Source organism: Ochotona curzoniae, unplaced genomic scaffold (assembly GCF_017591425.1).
Source record: "Ochotona curzoniae isolate NIBS_2020 unplaced genomic scaffold, NIBS_Ocur_1.0 scaffold_4701, whole genome shotgun sequence".
NCBI classification, from domain to species: domain Eukaryota; kingdom Metazoa; phylum Chordata; class Mammalia; order Lagomorpha; family Ochotonidae; genus Ochotona; species Ochotona curzoniae.
In genome coordinates this window covers 57,814,182-57,836,230 of record NW_024467122.1, presented here as the reverse complement: position 1 = coordinate 57,836,230, position 22,049 = coordinate 57,814,182, and the positions used below count along the sequence as shown (strand labels likewise).

Here is a 22,049-nt window from a genome sequence, read left to right as displayed (position 1 = left end):
AGTATTAGCTCAAGGATGCGATGAGTGGACCTGCGGCAGGGCTCTGCTCTGAGTGTCAACCACATAAAGTTTAGCAGCCTGGTAAATCTGGAGCTTCTGCGAAGCCATGACATCATTCACGAGAAAAAACAAAAGGCCAGAGGAGTCACCTATTTCTAAGGAGACCTTCCGCAGTCTGCAATACCCGTGACAGATGGTGGAATACGGCATCTCTCAAGGTTGCAAGATACGAAAAAAAAAAAAAAATTCTTGGACGATTGCCCTCAGGGTGCTAAGCTTTCTCGAGGTGGAATTTCCCAGGGACGGCATCCTTTTCTTGAGGTCAGCTGCAATGACCATCACACCCTGGACTCGGAGACGAGACTCGACCGGACAGCAGCGCCAGCTCGTGACTGGCCGCGAGCTCTGGCGCGTCCCTGTCCCCGCCCGGCCGGCTGAGGAGCTAAGGGAACTCCCGCACGTCTGCGCGCGCAATCCCAGGACGAAGGGTCGGCGCGGCGCGCGCGGTTGCCTCGGAAACCACTGCGCGCGCGTGCGCGCACGACTCAGGTGGCGTGAGGGAACGCCGAGGGACTGCGCTCCAGCCCCTCCCGCCGCGAGCGGCGCGCGCTCCCGCGAGCGGGGCGGCCCTGCTCCCCGCGCGCGCCCGCGGGCTCGCGCGCTCCCTCTCCCGTCCCCTGCCCCTCCCCCGCCGCCTCCTCACACGCACCCTTGCCCTCCTCCCGCGTCTGTGCGCCGGTGCGGCAGGCAGTGAGAGCATCCGGGCATTTCCGCAGCCGAGCGGCCACGGGCGGCGGTCGCGGAGCTCCCATGGCAGGGAGGAGGCGGGAGGAAGGCGAGAAGGGGGCGAGGCGTTAAGCCGGAGCCGCGGCCGCGGCGGGGTGGGTCCCGAGGGAGGCGGCCGGGGAAGCGGCTGGCGCGGCCGGAGGAGGAGGAGGAGGCGGCGGAGGAGACGGAGCAGGGCCGGGCGCGGGGCTCAGCGCCCCTCTCGCGCATTGCTCTGTCCATCCCGGGCTCCGGAGGATGCATCTGCATCAGGTCCTCACCGGGGCGGTGAACCCTGGAGACAACTGCTACTCTGTGGGCAGCGTCGGGGATGTCCCCTTCACGGTGAGCCGCGGCCGAGGGGGGGAAGAGCGCGGGGGGCCGGGACCCCCTGCAGCCCCCGCAGAGGCTGTGAGGTGTCGGCGGGCCCCGCCCGTACCCCCCATGTTTTTTGTTTTTGCAGCCTCGGGTTGAGTGTTCTCGAGGGCGGTGGGGGAGCCGTGACACCGCCGTGTGGGAAATTACCCGTGAGGGGACGGGGATTAGGAATCCACCCCGCCTCGCCGCCCTCAGCCCAGGATGACTGGACTGGAAGGTTCCTCCTGGGGCGGCCCGCGGGTGTGCGGGTGTGCGGGGGAGGAAGGGGATTGCAGCGGCCGAATCCCCAGCGTCGGGTCCGCACCTGCTCTGCACAGCAGGGAGAGGCGTCCGAGCGAGCGCGGAGGCGGTGCCCGCGAGGTGCTGGGGCCGCTAGGCGCTCCCGCAGGAGCCGGTGGCGGTGAGCCCGAACCTCTGCCCTTCCTCATAGGCACAATCGCAATTCCCCGACGAGGAAAAAAAAAAAAAAAACAAACGGAAAATCCATCCTTTACCCCTAAAGACAGCGTGGAAGGAAGGCTTAGAGGGGCAGTTGCTCTCCTATCTAGCACGAGGTCACAGTTTGGTAACCCTGCTAGGTAATATTTTAATCTGTCTGCAAGGTTGACTCGTTTCTGTTTTTTTTTTTTTTTTAAGACGATAGCATTTGGCAGATTTTAGGACAGCGTTTTTCTTGTTTGTGTGAGCAAAAGTGTACACATAACGCCGGAGGAGCCCCCTGCTCCCGAAACCACAATGAAATACACATGTTTCTAAACCCGATCGAACCTATCAGCTGTAAAACCAGTCCAGAGTTGCTTTTACTCCGGATTCCCGTGGTTTAGCGAGAGTTTTTTTGTAAAGATGAAATTTATAAATGGTGCTTAGAAGGAACGGTAGACAATGAGATCTGAATTAAATACAACTTCTTATTGGTCGCTATTCTGCTTGATGAAATTGGGAGATAACCTAATGGTATGCTTTTTTAGACAAGGGCAAATATTTGGGTCCTGGTGTCTGCCTTCCAACAAACAGTATGTTTTTAAAACTGCAGAAATTAAAAAAAAAAAAAAGCCCCAGCAAAACTGCAGAATCATGTAGCGGTGCATTCTGGAACACAATTTATCTCTGAGTGTTTTGTGATGCATGAACCCCACAAGATTGCTTTCAGGACATTTTAATTCCAAATGTAATCAACCTGGCTTCACTTGCGTTTAGCGCAAGCCCTTTAAAAATTCAATTTACCTGACTTATATGGTCCCACCCATCATTACCCATGGTGTCGTGTGTATTTAGTGTATATGTAACTTAAGATATCTGTTTAGAATTCATCTCGGAGTCGAGTGGTGTAGAGACTCTTTGGGGGCTAGAAGGAATGTTCCTGCCCCCAGTCTGTAGGTCGCCGTGGTGCTGCTCAGCGTTCGCAGTGGGCTTCCTCCATTAGACAGCTCAGTAGGCTCGGGTTCTTGTTCCCCCCCCCCCCCAGGCGGGCCTGGCCTTCATTGCTTGCATCTGTCAGGGAGTGTTGTCTTACAGTGAGGCGGGTTAGCGCGCTGAAACGGTGCAGGTGTGTCTGGAATAAGGCCTGCTAGTGATGGGCAGGTGTGGTTCTGCCATAGGAGCCCGCCCATGACCAGATCTTGGAGTCTTTTTCGGATTTTCTTCCACCTCCATCTTTTGTGCTGTCACCAAGTCTAGCTATCTGTGTGTCGTGTCTATCAGATTCACACCTTTTTCGGTTCCCGGGCTGCACGTTACCACAGAACCTTAATTTGTGTGACTGAGAGTCTGGGTTCTCTGACACTCACCTGAGATCACTTTGGTTTATCCTGCACGCAGCTGCTAGGTGCGTTTTCAAATACCATCTCATTTGTATCGTTCTTGGCTTTAGAATGTGTGTTTGCCAGTCACTGTTAGAAAATTTAAACGTCAAATATTCTGCTGTTTTCTACTCGATCTTTGACTGTAAGTAGGCTTCGCTTTGGCTCCTCTGTTGTAAACTGAGCTGCTCATTCTAGCCTAGATTTCTGTGTTGCGGTAAGAGAGTCTTTGTGTTTCATCTTCCCGAATATGACTCCTTAGCTTGTTTAGGTTGTCTGCTTTTGACACTTGTTATTTTTACCCTTTGACAAGTGCAGTTCAAACTCATTTTGCATGTCATCTCATTTTCAATATCCTAGTTTTGAACGCATTGACTCAGTTATAATTTCGCAGTGAACTAGACATGACCTGTTGGGCTTTATAAAAAAGATTTGCTTAAAAAATAAGAACACACCATTTTCAAGCATCCTAAAATCAACTAACATACTTGGGTGCCTATATTTGGATAACAAATCACAAATTTAAAAAATAAGTAAAGCTCTTTTACCCAGAGCTTTGCTGTTTGATTTTTATAGTGTTCAGATGGGAAAACTCTAGTTCAGGGTCAGATAACTAAGAGGAGGCCCAGCCAGTACTGGAATGAGGATCTTGTGACTTATCTTCTGGAGGGCTTTTCTGAGTGTTATGCATGTTTCCTTTTTATCTGAATGCCTGCTCTGAAGAGGGTGTGTGTGTGCATGTGTGGGAAGGAAAGATTGTCTCGTGGCTAGTCAGTGGTTCTTAACGAAATATTTCATGGTTACCCGAGACCCTTTAGGGAGATAATTTATTTTGGAGTCTATAAACTGAACATTTTTGAAGAATACAATAGTTCAGAAAGTGTTTTTGAAGTGTTTATGACATTACAGTGTGTTATATGTTTTTTTTGTGCATGGTGGTTTGTGTGATTGGGCAATGAAAGATCGCTTAGTAAAGTCATGGTATGCTAATTTGTGCTATGTTGGCATGGTCCTGCAGTTTGTGCTGGGCAGCCACACTGATGTGTGTAGTTTCAGGGGTAGTTTGTAAGCCATGATGGCTTACACTTGTACTTATGGGCAGTTAACAGCAATTCTTAAATTCTTTTTTTTTTTTTATGGGCAGTTAACAGCAGTTCTTAAATTCTTTTTTTTTTTTTAAAGATTTATTTATTTATTTATTTTTATTGGAAAGGCGGATATACAAAGAGGAGAGACAGAGAGGAAGATCTTCCGTCCGATGATTCACTCCCCAAGTGAGCACCACGGTCGATGCTATGCCGATCCGAAGCCAGGAGCCTCTTCCGGGTCTCCCACGTGGATGCAGGGTCCCAAGGCTTTGGGCCGTCCTTGACAGCTTTCCCAGGCCACAGACAGGGAGCTGAATGGGAAGCGGGGCTGCCAGGATTAGAACCGGCGCCCATTTGGGATCCCGGGCATGCAAGGCGAGGACCTTAACCACTGCGCCATTGCGCCGGGCCCAGTTCTTAAATTCTTAAAAATTTATATTTATTTGAGAGAGAGAGATTGACCAACAAACCCTACGTTTTCTGATTCACTCCCTTAAATGCCTGCAGTAGCCAGATTGGGCCAGGCTGAACTCAGGAGCTGGGGATTCGGTCTGGGTCTCCCACATGGTGACAGGCACACAACTGTTGGAGCTGTGACTTGCTGTCTGTCAGTATACATTAGCAGGAAGCTGGAATGGAGAGTACAGCTGGGACTTAAAGGCAAGCACACTTATGGGAGCTTAACTGCATCATCAAATGCTGTTTAAAACATTTTTTTTTAGATTTATTTTATTTTTTATTGGAAATTCAGATATACAGAGAGGAGGAGAGACAGAAAGAAAGATCTTCTGTGCTTTGGTTTACTCCTCAAGTGGCTGCAGCTGCCGGAGCTTTCCGATCCTAAGCCAGGAGCGTCTTCCTGGTCTCTCACGTGGTTGCAGAGTCCCGAGGCTTTGGGCCATCCTCGACTGCTTTCCCAGGCCACAGGCAGGGGGATGGATGGAAAGTGGGGCTTCTGGGAATAGAACTGGCACCCATATGGGATTCTGGCGTGTGCAAGGCGAGGACTTTAACCGCTAGGCTACCGTGCCAGGCCCACCAATTGCAATTTTATAAACATGGATATAATTGTATAGAACACATTTAAAAATATCCCTGTCTGAATGTGGCCTTATGATACAACAGGTAGGCTACCCCTTGGGACACCTATATTCTATATAGAAGTAACTAGATTGGGTCCCAGCTCTGCTTCCAGTCCAGCTCCTTGCTCTTGTGCTTAAGCAGCAGGTGATGCTTCAAGGACTTGAATTCCTGCAACCCAGGTGGAAGATGTGGATAGAGTTCTGGCCCCTCACTCAGCCTGGCCCAGCCGGGACTGTTGGGGGCATTTGGAGGGTGAACCAGTGCATGGAAGATCTCTCTAGCTCTTTCTCCTCCCTCCCTTCCTCCCTCCCTTCTTTTCTTCCTTCTTTCCTTCCTTCCTTCCTTTTTCTCTTTTTCTTTCTTTCACATGAACAAAGTTTTTTTTAAAAACTCATGGAAAACAGAATTAAAAGATAATTTAAAAATTACCCTTTGATCATTTTGTTCTTTTCAAGGTAACATTAAGTAAGTTCTTCAGATATTATTACACTGTAATAAGTCAGTTGTAGGTCATCCAAAGAAATGATTTGTATATGAGCTTTATTATACTTAAAAAAGGATTTATTTTTATTGGAAAATCAGATTTATAAAGAGAAGGAGATACAGAAAGATCTTCCATCTACTGGTTCACTCCCCAAGTGGCTGCAATGGGCAGAACTGAGCCAATTTGAAGCTAGGAGCCAGAATCCTCCTCTGTGTCTCCCATGAGGGTGCAGGGTCCCAAGGCTTTGGGCAATCCTCAACTGCTTTCCTAGGCCACAGCAAGGAGCTGGATGGAAAGTAGAGCAGCTGGGATAGGAACCACTGCCCATATGGGATTCCCGTGCATGCAAGGTGAAGACTTTAGCCGCTAGGCCACCACACTGGGCCCTTTTTATTATACTTTTAAAGAAAAGATTAATACAGAAAGAAGAAGAGATAGATATAGACTTTCCATCTTCTGGTTCATCTTGCGGATGCCTCAGGCGCTGGAGCTGTGCCAGACTGAAGCCAGAAACATGGGGCTTCTTTAGTCTCTCAGCCATGGAGGTGGCAGGGACCTAACTACTTGTGTCCCCCTTGTTGCTTTCCCAGGCCCATTAACAGGCACCTGGATAGAAAGTGGAGCAGCCTGGGATGGCACTCTGGCAAATGGGGTAAAGCTACAACCTTCGATGGCAGTATCTCCCATGGGTTCCTGTTCTATGCCAGCTGCTTCCCTTCTGATCCAGCTCCCTGTTACCAAGTGGGAGATCCAGACGAAGCTCCTGAGTCCTGGCTTTGGCTGGGCTCAGGCCTGGCCAGTGCTGCCACGTGGGGAGTAAGCCAGGGCACTGAAGAGCACTGTCTCTTCTCTTATTTAGTAAGCGTAGTAGTTGGGAGCTTGAGCCAGCGTCTGTTGGGATGCTGGTGTCACAGATGATGGCTTAGCGTGCTGTGGCACAATTCTAGCCCCTGAATTTTATTATACTTTATTTTGCCTTTTTGGTTTCTCTTCAGATACAGGAATAAGTTGAGGCTTTAATGCAGTGTGAATTTCTCATTTATGTCATTATTTGTTACCACTTTCTTGAAAAGCAGAATTTAGTTTTTTTACTTTATAAATAAATTAAAAGAATGATACATGGTGATTATTACTATTACATTTTTTCAACAGTAATCTCAGAGGAGCAAATTCTTTATATATTTTAGATGTATAGAGGAAGTGATGTAATTCCAGTGCGATAAGAATTCAGTACATTAAAAAAGAATTAAAATACATTGATCCATTTACAAAAATTATTAGATTATTTCCACCCTTACAGAGGCTATAACATTCTGGCAGAGAACAAAAATGACGTGCATAATTATAATGTAAGTTCTTTGGAAGAGATCATAAACAGTTGGAAACATAAAAAAAGGTTTCCTAGGAGATTGAGAGTTGGAGAAACAGAAAGGAGTTAGAGCTTTCTGATGAAGAACAGCAAAAGCCAGCGAATGGGGTGAAAGGGCGATTTATTAGGTGACTAGCCCCTTTACAAAAGTGATTTTTAAAACCATTGTCTTTTGGCATTATATAGCAAACGTTGTTAGAATCTAAAAGATAATTTTTAAGCATTACCCATCTATATTTTTTCAAGAAACTGATATTCTGACATTTCTTGTTTGTGCTATTGATGTGGTTTATTATTGATGTGGTTGGTATGAATGAAAAGTCATTAATTTAAAATTGAGATGCTGGTACATGACCTCTTTTGTTATGTTTTAACTTTGCTGTAGTAGAACATTTTTGTCATAGAATTATGGCAACATCAAACTCTGAAAATGATCAGTGTTACCAGGTAAGTGTTTAGCTTAGTGACTGAAAGATGCTGAAGACCACGGTGTACTTGGTCCCTGGCTCAGGCTTCCCGCTAACGCAGATCCTGGAAAGCAGTGGTGATGGTGTCAGTAACTGGGTTTCTGCCACTCCAGGAGATTTAGATTGTTCCTGGTTCCAGGTTCATCTCTCTCTTGGACCAGCCTTGGGCCATCGCGGGCATTCAGGGTATGAACCAGGGAATGCTAGCTCGCTCTCTGCCAGTCTCTGGCCTTGTGTGCATGTCTCAAATAAACAAAAATAGTGAAAAAGAAAATCCCCAACACGTTTACATGTTCACCAAATATTTAGAACAGATAAATACGCTAGGCTTTTGGGAATTAAAACAAACCCCAGACACAAAAAGAATAAGCCTGATTTTAAGCAGCTTATTGAAGACATGCGAACCTGGCAATCTAAGAGAGTTGAGATGTGTGTTTTATCCCAGCAGGCCAGTTGTTATTGTAGGAATTCAGGAGGGTAAGAAGTCACTTTTTTCTTCCCCAGGGAATCAGTGAATTGGATAGAAAAATGGGGTGTGCTGCCTAATAGCTCATATTTGTTAGCAGCCTGTGCTGAGACGAAAGGGAAAGCCAAGTTAAAAACAAACAAACAAAACTTTTTCAAAAGGGTTGGACTGTTTGTCCTTGAAGTGCGGCTTCTTCTTTACCTTTTAAAAATTAATATTGAATATATTTCAAAGTTGGTGGGCCTGTGCTTCCTGGCTGCCTTGTTGCTAATCAGAAGACCCTGGTAGGGTTTTTTAAAATTTTATTTTGTTACTTATTTATTTATTTATATTGGAAAGGTGGATCTACAGAGAGGAGAGACAGAGAGGAAGATCTTCCATCCGCAGATTCACTCCCCAAGTAGCTGCAACAGCCGGAGCTGAGTTGATCCAAAGCCAGGAGCCTGGAGCCTCTTCCAGGTTTCCCACATGGGTGCAGGGTCCCAAGGCTTTAGGCCATCCTCAGCTGCTTTCCCAGGTCACAAGCAGGGAGCTGGATGGGAAGCAGGGCCGCTGGAACATGAACTGGCACCAATATGGGATGCTGGTGCATGCAAGGCAAGGATTTTAGCTGCTAGGCTACCATACCAGGCCCAGGATTTTTTTTTTTTATTCTTTAAGATTTATTTGTTTTTATTGGCAACATTAGATTTCCAGAGATAAGGAGAGAGAGGGAGAAAGATCTTTCATCTGCTAGTGCACTCCCCAAGGAATTGAGCTGATCTGAAGCCAGGTGCTAGTAGCTTCTTCTGGGTCTCTCACCGGGGTTCAGGGTCCCAAGGCTTTGGGCCATCTTCTGTTTTCCTAGGCCACAATCAGGGAGCTGGATGGGAAGTGGAGTAGTAGCTGGGATTAGAACTGGCAACCATGTGGGATCCCAGTACATGCAAGGTGAGGACTTTAACCACAAGGCTACCACTCTGGGTCCCTAGGTAGGATTTTAAATAACTCCTTCCCCCAGCTGGAAGGTCTGAGAGCACTCCCTGTGTGATCTTGCCTAAGTCACTTAGTTTTAGGTTTTTTAGCTGTAAAGTGAAGGTGTACATTAGGTACTCCTTCAGTACACGGGCCGTGAGTGATTATCATAGGGACTTTATGGAGAGATTTCCAGGGTTGTGGTGACGTGAGGGTCTGCCAGCTTTGTTGGTTGTGGATTCACTTCTCAGAAAGTGTAACTTTGTGGAGGAAGCGCTTGTGTGCGACCGTGTCCTCAGCGCCTGGTGGAAGGGACAGTGGTTGCCTGGGACTGTCACACAACTGGCTCCCTCAGTGTCCTGAATCCTTTTTTCTGGCCTTCGGATTTGCAGTGTATACTTTACTTCAGAGATTACGATCATATTGTCTTCAGTCTCAGGAAATTTCTAGAACAAATCAGTTTCAATATTTAATCATTGAAATAAGCACAGGATGTTGGGCAGCAGCCACAGTGGCATAGTGGAAAAATAAGTCATGCCTGACCATTAATTTCCTTCTGTGATAGGAAATGAAGCAATGTTTAAAATGGATAATAATAGAGAGTATCTGCAGTTCAGACTTATTAAGGCATTTCCAGCTTGTTGGTTTTCTAAAACAAGCTTGGAAACCAGGTATATTAGTAGAAATTTTAGTTTTCAAGTATCTTTATGGAATTAGTGTATATTTTTGTCCTGGAATCCTAACTCATGATATGTTATAAAATCAGACCTGTTAATGAGAGAGGAGCTTTCTTAGAGATGGCTGCTGGAACCCTGGTGCTCTGTGGATGAGTTTAAAGCCACTTGTCTACATTTGAAGCTTTCAGGCCTTCCCATTTCATGCTTGCTTGAGTGCACTTCACCGCCAAGCCCAGACAGCTAAGAACCGTGGTGATTGTCATGCTGTCCTCTGGTCGGGAGGCCAGTAGATGTGGAGGTGTCAGCTGAGTGGAGCTGGAGTTCTCTAGACATTATTTGTGGCGATTGGGATGATAGCAAATTCATAAGTAATACCCTGTTAGATGGATTACTCTTGGAAGGATGTTTCTTTTGCTTCATTTCTTTCAGTTTCTCTAAAAGTTTATGTCTTGTCCGGAGTAACAACATTTATTTCATACTAAATTATTTGTATTGTTTTCTTCTTGTGTTTTTTTTTTTTAGGAAAACCTCCAAAAACCTAAGGCTGAAAGGGCATTTTGCACAGGGAAATAGGTGAATGTGTAAAAAAATAAAAATTAAGTCCAACTTCCAGATGCATATAAGTTCGTATGGTAGCTGTGGTCCAAAACAAAATGCTGAAGTTTCCTGGGAATTATGACTTTGGTTCCATGTTTTAGCAACTTCTTCACATTATCCTTGGCCTGACTGTATCCAGTTAGGAGGATCCAGTTAGCAGGAAGCTGTTAAATTATGACACACTCTGCTCCATCATCCCTCTGATATAGCTGAGTGGCCAGTATTTTTGGCAAAGGGCACTTCCTCCTTTTAACACTTGTTCCTTTTTTTCCCAAAGATTTATTTATTTTTATTGCAAAGTCAGATATATACAGAGAGAAGGAGAGATCTTCCATCCAGTGATTCACTCCCCAAGTGTTCGCAGCGGCCGATGCTATGCCAGTCTGAAGCCAGGAGCTCTTCCAGGATCCCACATGGGTGCAGGGTCCTAAGGCTTTGGGCCATCCTCGACTGCTTTCCCAGGCCACAAGCAGGGAGCTGGATGGGAAGTGGAGCTGCCGGGATTAGAACCGGTGCCCATATGAGATCCCAGCGCGTTCAAGGCGAGACTTTAGCTGCTATGCCACTGCGCCGGACCCAACACTTGTTCTAAAATGGGGACGATCTCATCCCCTAAGGACATTTGAAATTTTCTGGAGACATTTTTGGTTGCTGTGATTGGGGGTTGTGATTTGAGCATCCAGTAAGGAGAGGCCAGAGATCTTGATAAATGTGCACCAATGCATTGGCTACCCTCCTTGATGAATTGTCAGCATGCCAGTGTTGTGCGTTACCCTGATTTATGCTCCACGTTGCAGCTCTCTTTCCTCCTCAGGGATGGTCCTGTACCAGTCTCCCCTTTTCTTTTCTGTAAAAGTGCTTTTCCTAGTCAGAATACTTTCTTTGTGCAGCTCTCTGCTGTGCTTAACTGCTGCCTGTCAGCCTGACTAGGTTTTTGTGTCTAGATGTTGCTTTGGTGTCTCCTTCTTGGGTATCTTAGCACCTATCACGAGTCCCCAACTTCATGATGACATTCCTCTACAGCCTGCAACAGTTTGTAATTTCACTTTTTCCCAGTTCCCTTGTAATATGACTTTTCTGTTTCTGCCCGGTATACAGTGTTAGTACATTCTGTTAGTTATCCCTTCAAAATATGCCCAGAATCTGACAATTTCCTACCATCTCTATTGCTACTGTCCTGGTCCGCTTCTTTCCTGGCTTATGGCAGTAGAATTTTAAATCATTTCCCTGCCTTTTCTGCCTGTAGTCCAGTGCTTAGGTCTGTTCTTGGCATAGAAGCTAAACTGATTCTGTTAAAATATAAGGCATGTCTCATTAGTGCTTGTACAGCACTGTCATGGAACTTTCTCTTATACACTGGATAAAGGCTGAGTACATTAATTGCCATTCGATTTCCTTAGCAACTAGACATAATCTGTAAATTGGGGCCCGGTGCGATGGCGCAGTGGTTAAGGTCCTCGCCTTGTACACCCGGGATCCTATATGGGTGCCGGTTCTAATCCCAGCAGCTCCACTTCCCATCCAGCTCCCTGCCTGTGGCCTGGGAAAGCAGTTGAGGATGGCCCAAAGCTTTGGGACCCTGCACCCACATGCGGGAGACCTGGAAGAGTCTCCTGGCTTCAGACCGGCATAGCGTTGGCCGTTGCGAACACTTGGGGAGTGAATCATTGGATGGAAGATCTTCCTCTCTGTCTCTCCTCTCTGTAGATCCACCTTTCCAATAAAAAAATAATAAAAATAAATCTTAAAAAAAGTACACATAAATTAATAAATGGAAAGGGCATTTTTCATAGTGTACAACATTTTTATGGTAAACTTTCCACAGGCTATTTTTAATGATGGCTCTTGATATAGTTCAGTGCCAAGAAGTTACATGTGGTGAAGTTGGTTTTATAGGAATGGGAGGGTGTACAATACAATCCCTATGTAGAGCTCTGCTGGTCTGATTTTGAATCCAGGGGCGTGTCTTAATGTGTTAGGAGGAATTGACAGACTGCGCACATCAGGCTGACATCACATTTTCTTCAGGTATGCTCTTCCAGACTTTGATATAACAAAAAATTGGAGATTCTGGCTTTATCTCCAAATACAGGGAGAAGGGGTTAGAGTTTGAACCTATCCATTTTGAGGGGACACAGTTTTGTCCATGATACATGTAAACAATTAGACTGAGCTGAGTGCACAATTAATTGAAGAGCATGGCAGGTCTGATTGTGTTGCCAGCCCACTTCATGATGATCTGGACTCCGTCATAACTCTTGGGGAGCAGCAGAAATCTTTTAAGAATGTGCTAATTCACAAACACTTGGAGCATTCAAACATGAGCATGGTAATTGCATACTGGACAATTTTTATGTAGATATAATTGAAAGCCCACTTGTTTTGGAAGAAAAGACTGATAACCAGGAAGAACTTGCATTTTCCAAAAAGTTTATTTTTATTGTAAAGAGAAGATGAGAGAGCAATCTTCCATCCTCTGGCTCACTCTCCAAATGGCTGCAGTGGCTAGAGCTGAGCCAATTGGAAGCCTGGAGCTAGGAACTGCTTCCAGGTCTCCTGCATGGGTGCAGGAGCCCAAGGGCTTGAGCCATGCTCTGCTGCTGGGAGCTGGATCCGAAGTGGAGCAGCTGGAGCTTGAACTGGTGCTCATATGGAATGCTGGCACCTGTAAGCAGAAGCTTAGCTTGCTATCCCACTGTGCCAGCCCTGAACTCAGGTTATTTTTTTTAATTGAGAAATTAATAGTTGTGTTATATAATATATAGAATTCAGATTGTTGAAATACAGAAAATAAAGCAGAAAGTTTCCAATTCCTGTTTTTTTTTTTTTTAAGATTTAATTTGAAAAATCAGAGGAGAGAGGGTTAGACACTTTTTTTTTTATCTGCTGCTTCACTCCCCAGGTAACTAGAACAGCCCTGAAGGTGGGTCAGACCAAAGCCAGGAGCCAGTAGCTTCCTCTGGGTCTCCCACTTGGGTGCAGGGGCCACAGTGCTTGTGCCATCTTTGGTTGCTTTCTCAATTATGTTGGGTGCTGAAATGGAGTGAAGAAGTCAGGTCTTGAACTGCAGCTGGATGGGATGCCCTTGTCACAGGCTGCAGCTTTACCGGATATGTGATCATACAGGCCACTCTGGGGCAGAATTGTGATGAATTTGAGTTTCTGGTTATCCTTTATTGAAAGAAATACTTGAGTGCCTACCTCCTGTGCATACCCTTGAATAGTAAACAGAAAAATGGTCCCTGTTGTGCAGCAGGATTTTGCGTATGTTATTGTTATGAATTAGTTTAATTGGGGGTCATCTACCAAAGTGATGATTTTGACTGTAGAATAATTGAACTGTGTGTAGCCGTTCAGTCTGATAGTATCTTAATAATCTCATTGGTATGTAGTCAGTATGTCAGAAATAAAGCAACATTTATTTGTTTGAGAAACAGAGTGGGTGAGAGAGAGTAGAAGCTCCTGCCTGCTGGTTCATTTCCTGAATGTCTGCAATAGTCAAGGCTAGGCCAGGACCCCAGAACAGGTGTCCTGAGTAAGTGTCAAGGACCCCAGACAGTTGAGCTGTCACCTGCTTCCTGCCCCGGTGAATTTTAGCAGGAAGTTGAAATCAAGAGCAGAGCAGGAACTCAAACGCAGGTACTCTGATAAAGGTGCTAGGCATCCCCACTCGCCTTGTAATTGCTAGGACAACTGCCACTCCCAATTTAAGATTAATATCTGTCTCTTGCTAAATTGGTAAATGACATCAAAACTGGTTTGCAGTTTAAATCCAGTCTGATGCCCTCATTTCACAAATGAGGAAGCCAGTTCTGTTAACAGACCAAGTGATACAAGAAAGCTGCATAGCTGGATGTGTGGTAGGATTAAGGCTGAAACTTGAGCCTCCCAGCCCTACCCTTCCCTTTTAAAATTTAAAAGGTAACATATGCCCTTGTAAATAATTTGAAAAGTACAAAAGGAAGATAAAATATTTTATAGTGGCGCAACCCTCTTTGGTGGGTTCGACTCAGCTGCTTTGAGAAAGCTTATGTTGATTTGAGATTGTTGACTTCTCCCTTTTTCTTTTTAAACAAGTTTTGAGTAATATTTTTTAAGACTTTTTTTCTGTATATTTTAAAATTGAGTAAAAAGTTCACAGCCAACTTTGTTTTTAGGTTTGTAGTATCTGTACTGTTAATTTTCTCATTAGTGCTATTAGTTATTTAAACCTTCTCTTTAACAGAGGCTTGACAACTTCATTAATATTTTTAATAAATATTTTTTAAAAATGGGAAAAATATTTGAAAGAGAGAAAGAGAAAGGACATAGGGAGACCTCTTCCATGTGCTGGTCAGCTGCCCAGATTCCTATGGTAGCTGGGCTGGACCAACCTGAAGCCAGGAGCTGGGAACTCAACCCTGCCCTCATGAATGGATTAATGCTGTCTTCCTTGATCCATGCTCTTTGGGCTTAGTGGGGTTGGATGCGTTCCCAGGTGCCTGTCCCCTGTCCTGTTTCATCTCTTCCTATCTTGCCAGCGTGACCCCCTCTCCCTCTTGCATGAACTCCTGCTGTGATGCTGTCCGCTATGTTTGTGAGGTAGACAAAGACCCCGCCCGAGGCTGAACAGACCGGGCTACCTGAGTTTGGACTTTAAGGCTCTAAAACTGTAAGCGAAATGGCGTTCCTTCTACTTCCCAGCTTCACATGTTTTGTTATAACAACACCAAGTGGATTAAGACAGTCTTGAGTATCTCCATAAAAAATTGAGTAGTTTAATCAAATTTTCATATTTTTGCAGTCCTTGTACAGTCATTTTTGTTTCCTCATGCTGAAGAGCCTTAAGACACAGCCCAGTTTCCTGCTTCTCACGCGTTTTAGAAAGGCTACGGTTATAGTGAGGTTGTTTTATTTTGTGTGTGAATGTCCAGTTGGTCCAACACCGTTTGTTGGAAAGCCAGCCTTTCTCCTTTGTAGTTTTGTATATAAAAACAGTTGACTTTGTTTGTGTGAGTATATTTCTGTTCTATTGATTTGTTTACCCCTTTACCACAATAGGGTACTAACTTCTTAATAAACCTTACAATTGAATAGCGTGCTTCCTTTAACTTTACTTTCTCTAACAATATTCTAGTTCTTTTTATCTTTGTGTTTAAGTTTTGAGAATTTGATTGCTTTTTTGTTAAATTTGTTGATCAGTTTGAGGAGAATTGATGTTTTTACAATGTTTAGTATTCCATTTAGGAGCATGATAATATCTCTATTTGGTGTTTTGGTCAATGTTTTACACATATGGATCTCATACATTTTATTAAATATACCAAGTAATTTTCAAAGATGTATTTAAGTGGCTTATTTATAAACTGTTTCCAGTTGCTTATATCCTGTATGTAGATATTTTTTTGTTTTTGGCATTGTGTCTTCATATCTGGATGTAATAGTCTCTATTACACAGTTACTATACACACTCTTGAAAAGTCATAAAACAAAATTGACAACAGGAAGAAAATTTACAACAACATGAAGTTAAAATAACATACTACAGAATGACCTATGTGTTGCTAAAGAAATGAAAAAGAAAATAAAAATCCCTTTTGAAGAAAACGATGCTACTATATGAGAAATAATAGTTTTTGAATGTTGATAATACCATGTGATCTTATTAGCTCCAGAAGTTTTTTTTTTTTTTTATATAAGATTTATTGACTTGGAAGGTAGAGAGTTACAGGGAGAGAGGAAGAGACAGGGAGACAGATGCTGTATCCACTGGTTTACTCCCCAGATGACTGCTGCAGCTTGAGTCAGGGCCTCAGTTCCTTTTTGTTCTCCTATGTGGTTGGCAGGAACCCAGGCACTTGAGCTGTTCTCTGCTGTTTTTCCATGCACACCAGCAGGGAACTTAACTGTTGCACATATGTGATACTGGCTTTGTGAGTGGTGGTCTAACCGGCTATGCCACAGTGCTGATCCTAGAAGTTATTTTAATTTTTTGCAAGGTCTTTGGGATTATCAGTATAGACAAATATGCTGCTGCAGTTTTATTTCTTCCTTTCCAATCTATTAATATTACAAATGAAATTTTCTAACATTGCAGTGACTAGGGTTTTAAAAAGTTCTTAAAATTGAAAAAATGTTAAATCAGCAGAGTGTCATGTTTTGCACTCTGTTCATGCTTTTCAGAGCAAGCACGTTCACACAAAGACTTGTCATTGTGGAACAATTAAGAATTTTTTTTTTTTAGAATTTTCTTTTTTTTTCTGGTAGAAACACATTCTTTTTGTTGAGCATTTTTGTCATAAATAGGTCTCATCAATTAATATCATTGTATGTATTTTTTCTTTATATTATTAATATGTTAAATTGTAGCGTTAGGTTACTGAAAATTGAACCAGCCTTGTATTATCAGTATAAGCCCAATGTTTTGTTAGGCATTTTACATTTGTGCACATTCATATTAATCTGTTTTTTTCCTTGTACAGCTTTTATCTAATTTTATCATTGTGTCATAGTTTTATCATTGTAATGCTGGTTTCATAAAAGGAATTTCATCCTTTTCTGTTTTCTATTATGATTGTACAGAATTGACATAATTTCTCCTTCAAATATTATTAGACTTTGCCAGTGAAGTAATCTGGGTTTTAGAGTTTTCTTTAGAGCTTTCAGCTATGTGTTTGATTCTTTAATAGCTAAAAATTTTTTTCCAGTAATGAACTTCATTTTGCATGTCTTTTTGTGATTTCTAGTCTTAAAGGAATTAGTTTGTTCACCCATTTCATTTCGATTTTATAGATTTATATGCATTGAGTTTATGCATTTCTTTTTTTTAAATGTCACCAGGACTGATACTGATATATTTTTGTATTGGCCATTTATGACATTTTTTCTTACTAGAGGTTTATTTTATTCATCTTCAAGGAAATAACTTTTGATTTCATTGTTCATATTCTCTGTTGCTATTTGGTTGCCAATTCACTGGTTTCTGCCATTTATTATTTCTTACATTATTCATGCTTTAAATTTGTTTTGCTGATTGAGCTGGAAGTTTAGGTGATTGAGTACTCCCTTACACTTTGAACATTTTACTGGTAGCTATTTCAATGTATTTGCCAGATAGTTTCAACATCTTTTTGTTGTCTTTTGGAAGCTGAGGTTTTTCTTATCCATTTGCTGAGTATTTTGGGCTGTGTACTGGACATTTTTGTTTTATAGTGTGAGACTCTGGATTGTGTGTAAATGCTATGGAGAATATTGCTTTTTTGTTTGTTTTAGTACAAATTGTACTCTTTGTGCTACAATGACAATTTCAGCCAGCCTTCTGTGGATTGTAATTTGAGCGTCAGTTCCATTTTCTTTCTTTTAAAGTTTATTAATTTTTGTTGGAAAGGCAGACTTACAGAGAGAAGAAGAGATAGAAAGATCTTCCATCCATTGGTTCACTGCTCAAATGGCCACAACTACTGGTGCTGAGCTGATCCAAAGCAAGGAGAATTTTTTTTTTTAATCTCCATGAGGTGTAAGGTTTCCATGAAGGTTTGGGCCTCTACTGCCTTCCCAGGCCTTAAGCAATGAGCTAGATGGGAAATGGAGTGGCCGGGACATGAACTGGTGCGCATGTGGGATCCCAATGCTTGGAGATGGAGGATTAACCAATTGAACTGTATCGCTGGGCTCTCAGTTTGATTTTCAAAGGCTTCACAATATATCCTGTGTGTGTGTGTGTGCTGTGTAGTCCTGTAATATGCACTGTGGTGCTTCTCAAAGATTTTGCTGTTTCAGGTTAAGATTCACGTCTGTACAACTTGGGCTTGAGTCCAGGAGTTTAACAAACCAGCTTAGTGACTAGCTTTTTCAAGCTCTTCCTTTTCTATGGTTTCCTTGATTCTGTCTCCTGTCGTGGGCTCCCGATTGTAGTTCTCTGGCTGGCAAGTTGAGACTTCAGGTGCGTTGCTATGCTTGTTCTGTAATTGTATCTGAGCACCTTGTGAGTTAGCAGTCAGACAGAAAAAACAAAAACAACACAAGTTCCACTTACTCCCTTGGGACGCTAGCTCCTTAGACTAGAGCAGTGGAATTCTTTGGGGCCTGGTATTGTGAGATGAGAGAAGAAAAAAGATAGGATTAATAGGGGATTTTCCCCTCCTTTGAGCACTGAGTTTTTTTACCCCACTCCTTGAAACAAAAGTTAAGTGTTTTTTTGGAGCTCTTTCATTTTGCTTCTTGGTTTTATTCCGAGTACAGATTGGTAAGCATTAGAGAAAATAATGGTGAATTGTCCTCTGATATACTGGATGTCAAAGTTTTTCTTTTCCTGTCCACCTGTTATCATTTACCTTCTAGATCTTCAAAAAGCTGCTCTATGAATTCTTTTCATGGTCTTTAAAAAATTTTTAAAAATTATTTATTTGAAAGGCAGAGAAAGTGAGGGATTTATTGTCTCCAAATTTTAGTTGAGGTTCAGGGTCTTAGCCAAGCCGATTTCTCATGTGGAGTTCTAACTGGGAGGTTCAGAACAAGCAGGCCTGTATTTTTTTTTAAGATGTATTTATTATTTTTATTGCAAAGTCGATCCGAAGCCAGGGTCCAGGAGCTTCTTCCAGATCTCCCTCATGGGTGCAGGGTCCCAAGGCTTTGGCCTGTCCTCGACTGCTTTCCCAGGTCACAAGCAGGAAACTGGGTGGGAAGTGGGGCGGGCCACCAGGATTAGAACTGGCACCCATATAGGATTCCGGCGCATTCAAGGCAGGGACTTTAGCCGCTAGGCCACTGCGCTGGGCCCAGCTGGACTGTTTTCTATGGAGGCCTACCATTAGTGAGAGGTGGGCATGGAGGCATATCTGTGCAGTGCAGTTGAAGTGCAGGTGGGTTAAGTTGGTTACATTCAGTTGTCTGGTAGCCACCAGATGGCGACTGTACAGGGCAGCATCTGGGTGAACCACAATGAGGAGCTAGAAAGAGGTGAAGAACTGGAAAGTATGTCAGGATGACTGAGTTCCGTTGTGAGAAAGGGAGAGTAAGAGAATCCTTGTGTTTCTTGTGAAGTAAGGAAATTGCTAAAAATACTATTGAATGTTGTGTGTATGACACAGAACTAGCTTGAAGGGTACCCTCTTACTAGCCAAATTTGTGACAATTTAAGAAAATAAATGATAATGGATTATAACCCTTTGAATAAGATAAACATTAATGAAACTGACAAATATTAAGTAAACAGGTAAGGAGACACCTCTAAAATTTGTTGTGGTGGTGGTTGTTGGGACCAGAGTGGTTGTGCCATCAGGCTAATGCTCTGCCCTGTAGTGCCGGCGTCCCATATGGGTGCCAGTCCTCTTGCTGGCTGCTCCACTTCTGATCCAGCTCCCTGCTATGGCCTGGGAAAGCAGCAGAGGGTGGCCTTAGTCCTTGGGTCCCTGCACCCACATGGGAGACCTAAAAGAAGCTCCTGGCCTCAGCTCAGCTCAGGCTGTTGCAACCATTTGGGGATTTGAACCAGCAAATGGAAAACCTCTTTCTGTCCTTCTGTTTCTTTAAAACCTGCCTGTCCAATAAAAATAAATCTTAAGTAAATTAAATCTTTAAAAGAAAAAGCTCTAAAATTTTCTTGTTAAATATTTATTTATTTGAAAGGCAGAGTTACAGAGCAGGAGGCACAGAGACCTCCCACCCACTAGTTCACTCTCCAAATGGTCACGGTGGCCAGGGCTGGACCAGGCCAAAGCCGAGGGTCTAATTCCATGCATGTCTCCCGAATGTGTGACAGGGGCCCAGGCATCTGGCTCATCTGCTGCTGTCCTCCCGGGTGCATTAGCGTGGAGCTGGATCAGGACTTGAACCATGCTCACTGGGGATATAAGTGGTAGTTTTGATATACTGTTCCATGATGCTAGCCCTGGATTTTACTATTAAGTACCCTTTTGGAATACTTGGAAAACTTGAAACTGTAGATATGATGATTGTGCTTTGGTCATGTGAAGCCTTTTAAATAGAAAATACTAAAGCATTAAGGAATAAAAAGTCATGCCTGTGGTTTCAGGTGGTTCATAAACCATCTGTGTATATAGAAAAAGGGATAAAATCAGATGTGGTAAAATATTAACATTTGAAAGGCTGACTAAAGGGTTAGTGGAAATTCTTTGCAACTATTCTAGCTTTTATTGTAAGCTTGGGACTATAGCAAAATAAAAATTAAAAAAGAACCATGCTATGAAAGAAGAGGTTTATGGTAAATTTGATTGCTTTAAAATAAGGAATAGCCTCAAAAATCATATTAAGAGTAAAATGCAAGCCTCAGAGTTGGTAAAGATAATTGCAACACACGTTTGACCAAGGACTTGTATTAAAAATGTTTATAAATCAGTAGGAAAGTGGTAACTAGGTACAAAAATGAATAAAAGAATTGAACAGGCACTTTACAAGAGAAGATCTAAATGGCAAACACAGAAAAGGGACTATACCCAATTAATCAAAAATGACTGACTGAAGTTGGGTGATACCATTACATACCTAATGCATTTGCACAAAGTAAGTCTTAACTTGTTTGATCATTCAAGGATGTCTATCCACTAGTTCACTAATAGGAATCCTCATACTGCTAGTGAGGATGTCAGTTGGAGGATGTCAGTCTCTTTGGAAAGCGATTTAGTGTTATGTAGCAAAATTAAGATGTACACATTCTGTAATCATTTCCTCTTCTGCATAATGGTGTAGAAAAATACACGTGTGTATGTTCAGAGCTGCATTGTTTCAGTGAGTAAATTTGGAATATTAATAAGTAATGAAAGTGAGTAGATCACAGTTGTATATATCCTGCATAAACCTTTGGCCAGCTTGTTGGTCAGGAAAAGAGCAAGACATGAAGAGATGCATGCATATTCTATAATTCTATGCACATGAAGTTCAGAGGGTAGGCAAAACTAAACCAGATTGTTTACATCTGTTAGAGATGCTGAAAACTGCAGAGAGACTAAGTGAGTTCCCAAAAAGTGTAGTGACTACATTAGCTTGTGGGAAGAAGGTGTATTTTAGGAAGGATACATAGTTTTTGCGGTTGCTCATTTGTCATCCCTTCTCAGGATGGTTACATATGCATTTAATTTATTCTTTGTGGTATGTATTTGTTTTATGTACAAACTGGTTTAGGGGGGCTTTAATAAAGTATTTTTTTCACCTCCCTCCTTCCCCATTTAATGAGGTTTTAAGAAAGAATGACTTTAGGTGCATAATTGCCTTTATTATTTATTTATGGCTATTTAAAAATAAGAATCCTAACCCTTTAGCATAGGGAAAAAAAGACAAGTCTTCTTGTAAGTTGGCAGAATATACCTCTCATATGGCAGGGACACTGTTTTTCATCCACATGATGTCTTGTGTCTGGCTCAGAGTAACTCTTCAGTAGTTTGTTGACGTAAGTAAAGAGTTAAACTGCAGAAGTGAGAGACTTGTTGTAAGGGTAAAGAAGAGGAAGTGTAGGCAGATCTTCCAGGAATCCTGTCAGTTGTACTACCGCTGGCCTTGGTTGTTAGGAACTTTGGTCAGTTCTGTGGACTGGTGATTCCAGGCGGCCCTGCGGTCACTGTCACCTGTCTCCTTTTATTTTGTGTCAGTTGGGACTAGCTTGCATGAAAACCAGTGAATGGCCTGTGTTTGTGTATGTACATAACGACTTTTGGCTATGGTACCTGTTACAGCCTGTTATGTTTTTTGCTGTTTCCTTCCTGAGTATCAAGGCATCTGGCCTAGCTCACTATCCTTTGCCCCGCTAAGTTGGGAGACTTTGCTATCATTGGAGAAGGAATGTAGCAAATGAGTCACATTTGTGTTTGGGAGCAGGGCTCTGTTGACATCAGGTGCAGCAGCCCTCTTTGCTGGAGGTGTTGTATCCTCTGCATTTGAAGTTGCAGGGGACCCCAGGAAGGCAGGAGAGTGGAGTTCCATTTGGGTAGG

At 43.1% G+C, this 22,049-nt stretch overlaps 1 protein-coding gene across 11 annotated transcripts in view; it reads left to right on the top strand.

Annotated features, from left to right (window-relative positions):
* Positions 1 to 900: 900 nt before the first annotated feature.
* The window catches only part of DMXL2 (Dmx like 2), a 149,764-nt gene continuing 128,615 nt past the window's right edge, over positions 901 to 22,049 (top strand). For all 11 annotated transcript variants that reach the window (XR_005882572.1, XM_040968708.1, XM_040968717.1 and 8 more), the window contains exon 1: positions 901 to 1,110. Coding sequence is in view for 10 of the 11 variants with exons in the window: in XM_040968708.1 (XP_040824642.1) it covers positions 1,024 to 1,110 (87 nt within the window). In the remaining variant the exon portion in view is untranslated. The remainder of the gene's footprint in view (positions 1,111 to 22,049) is intronic.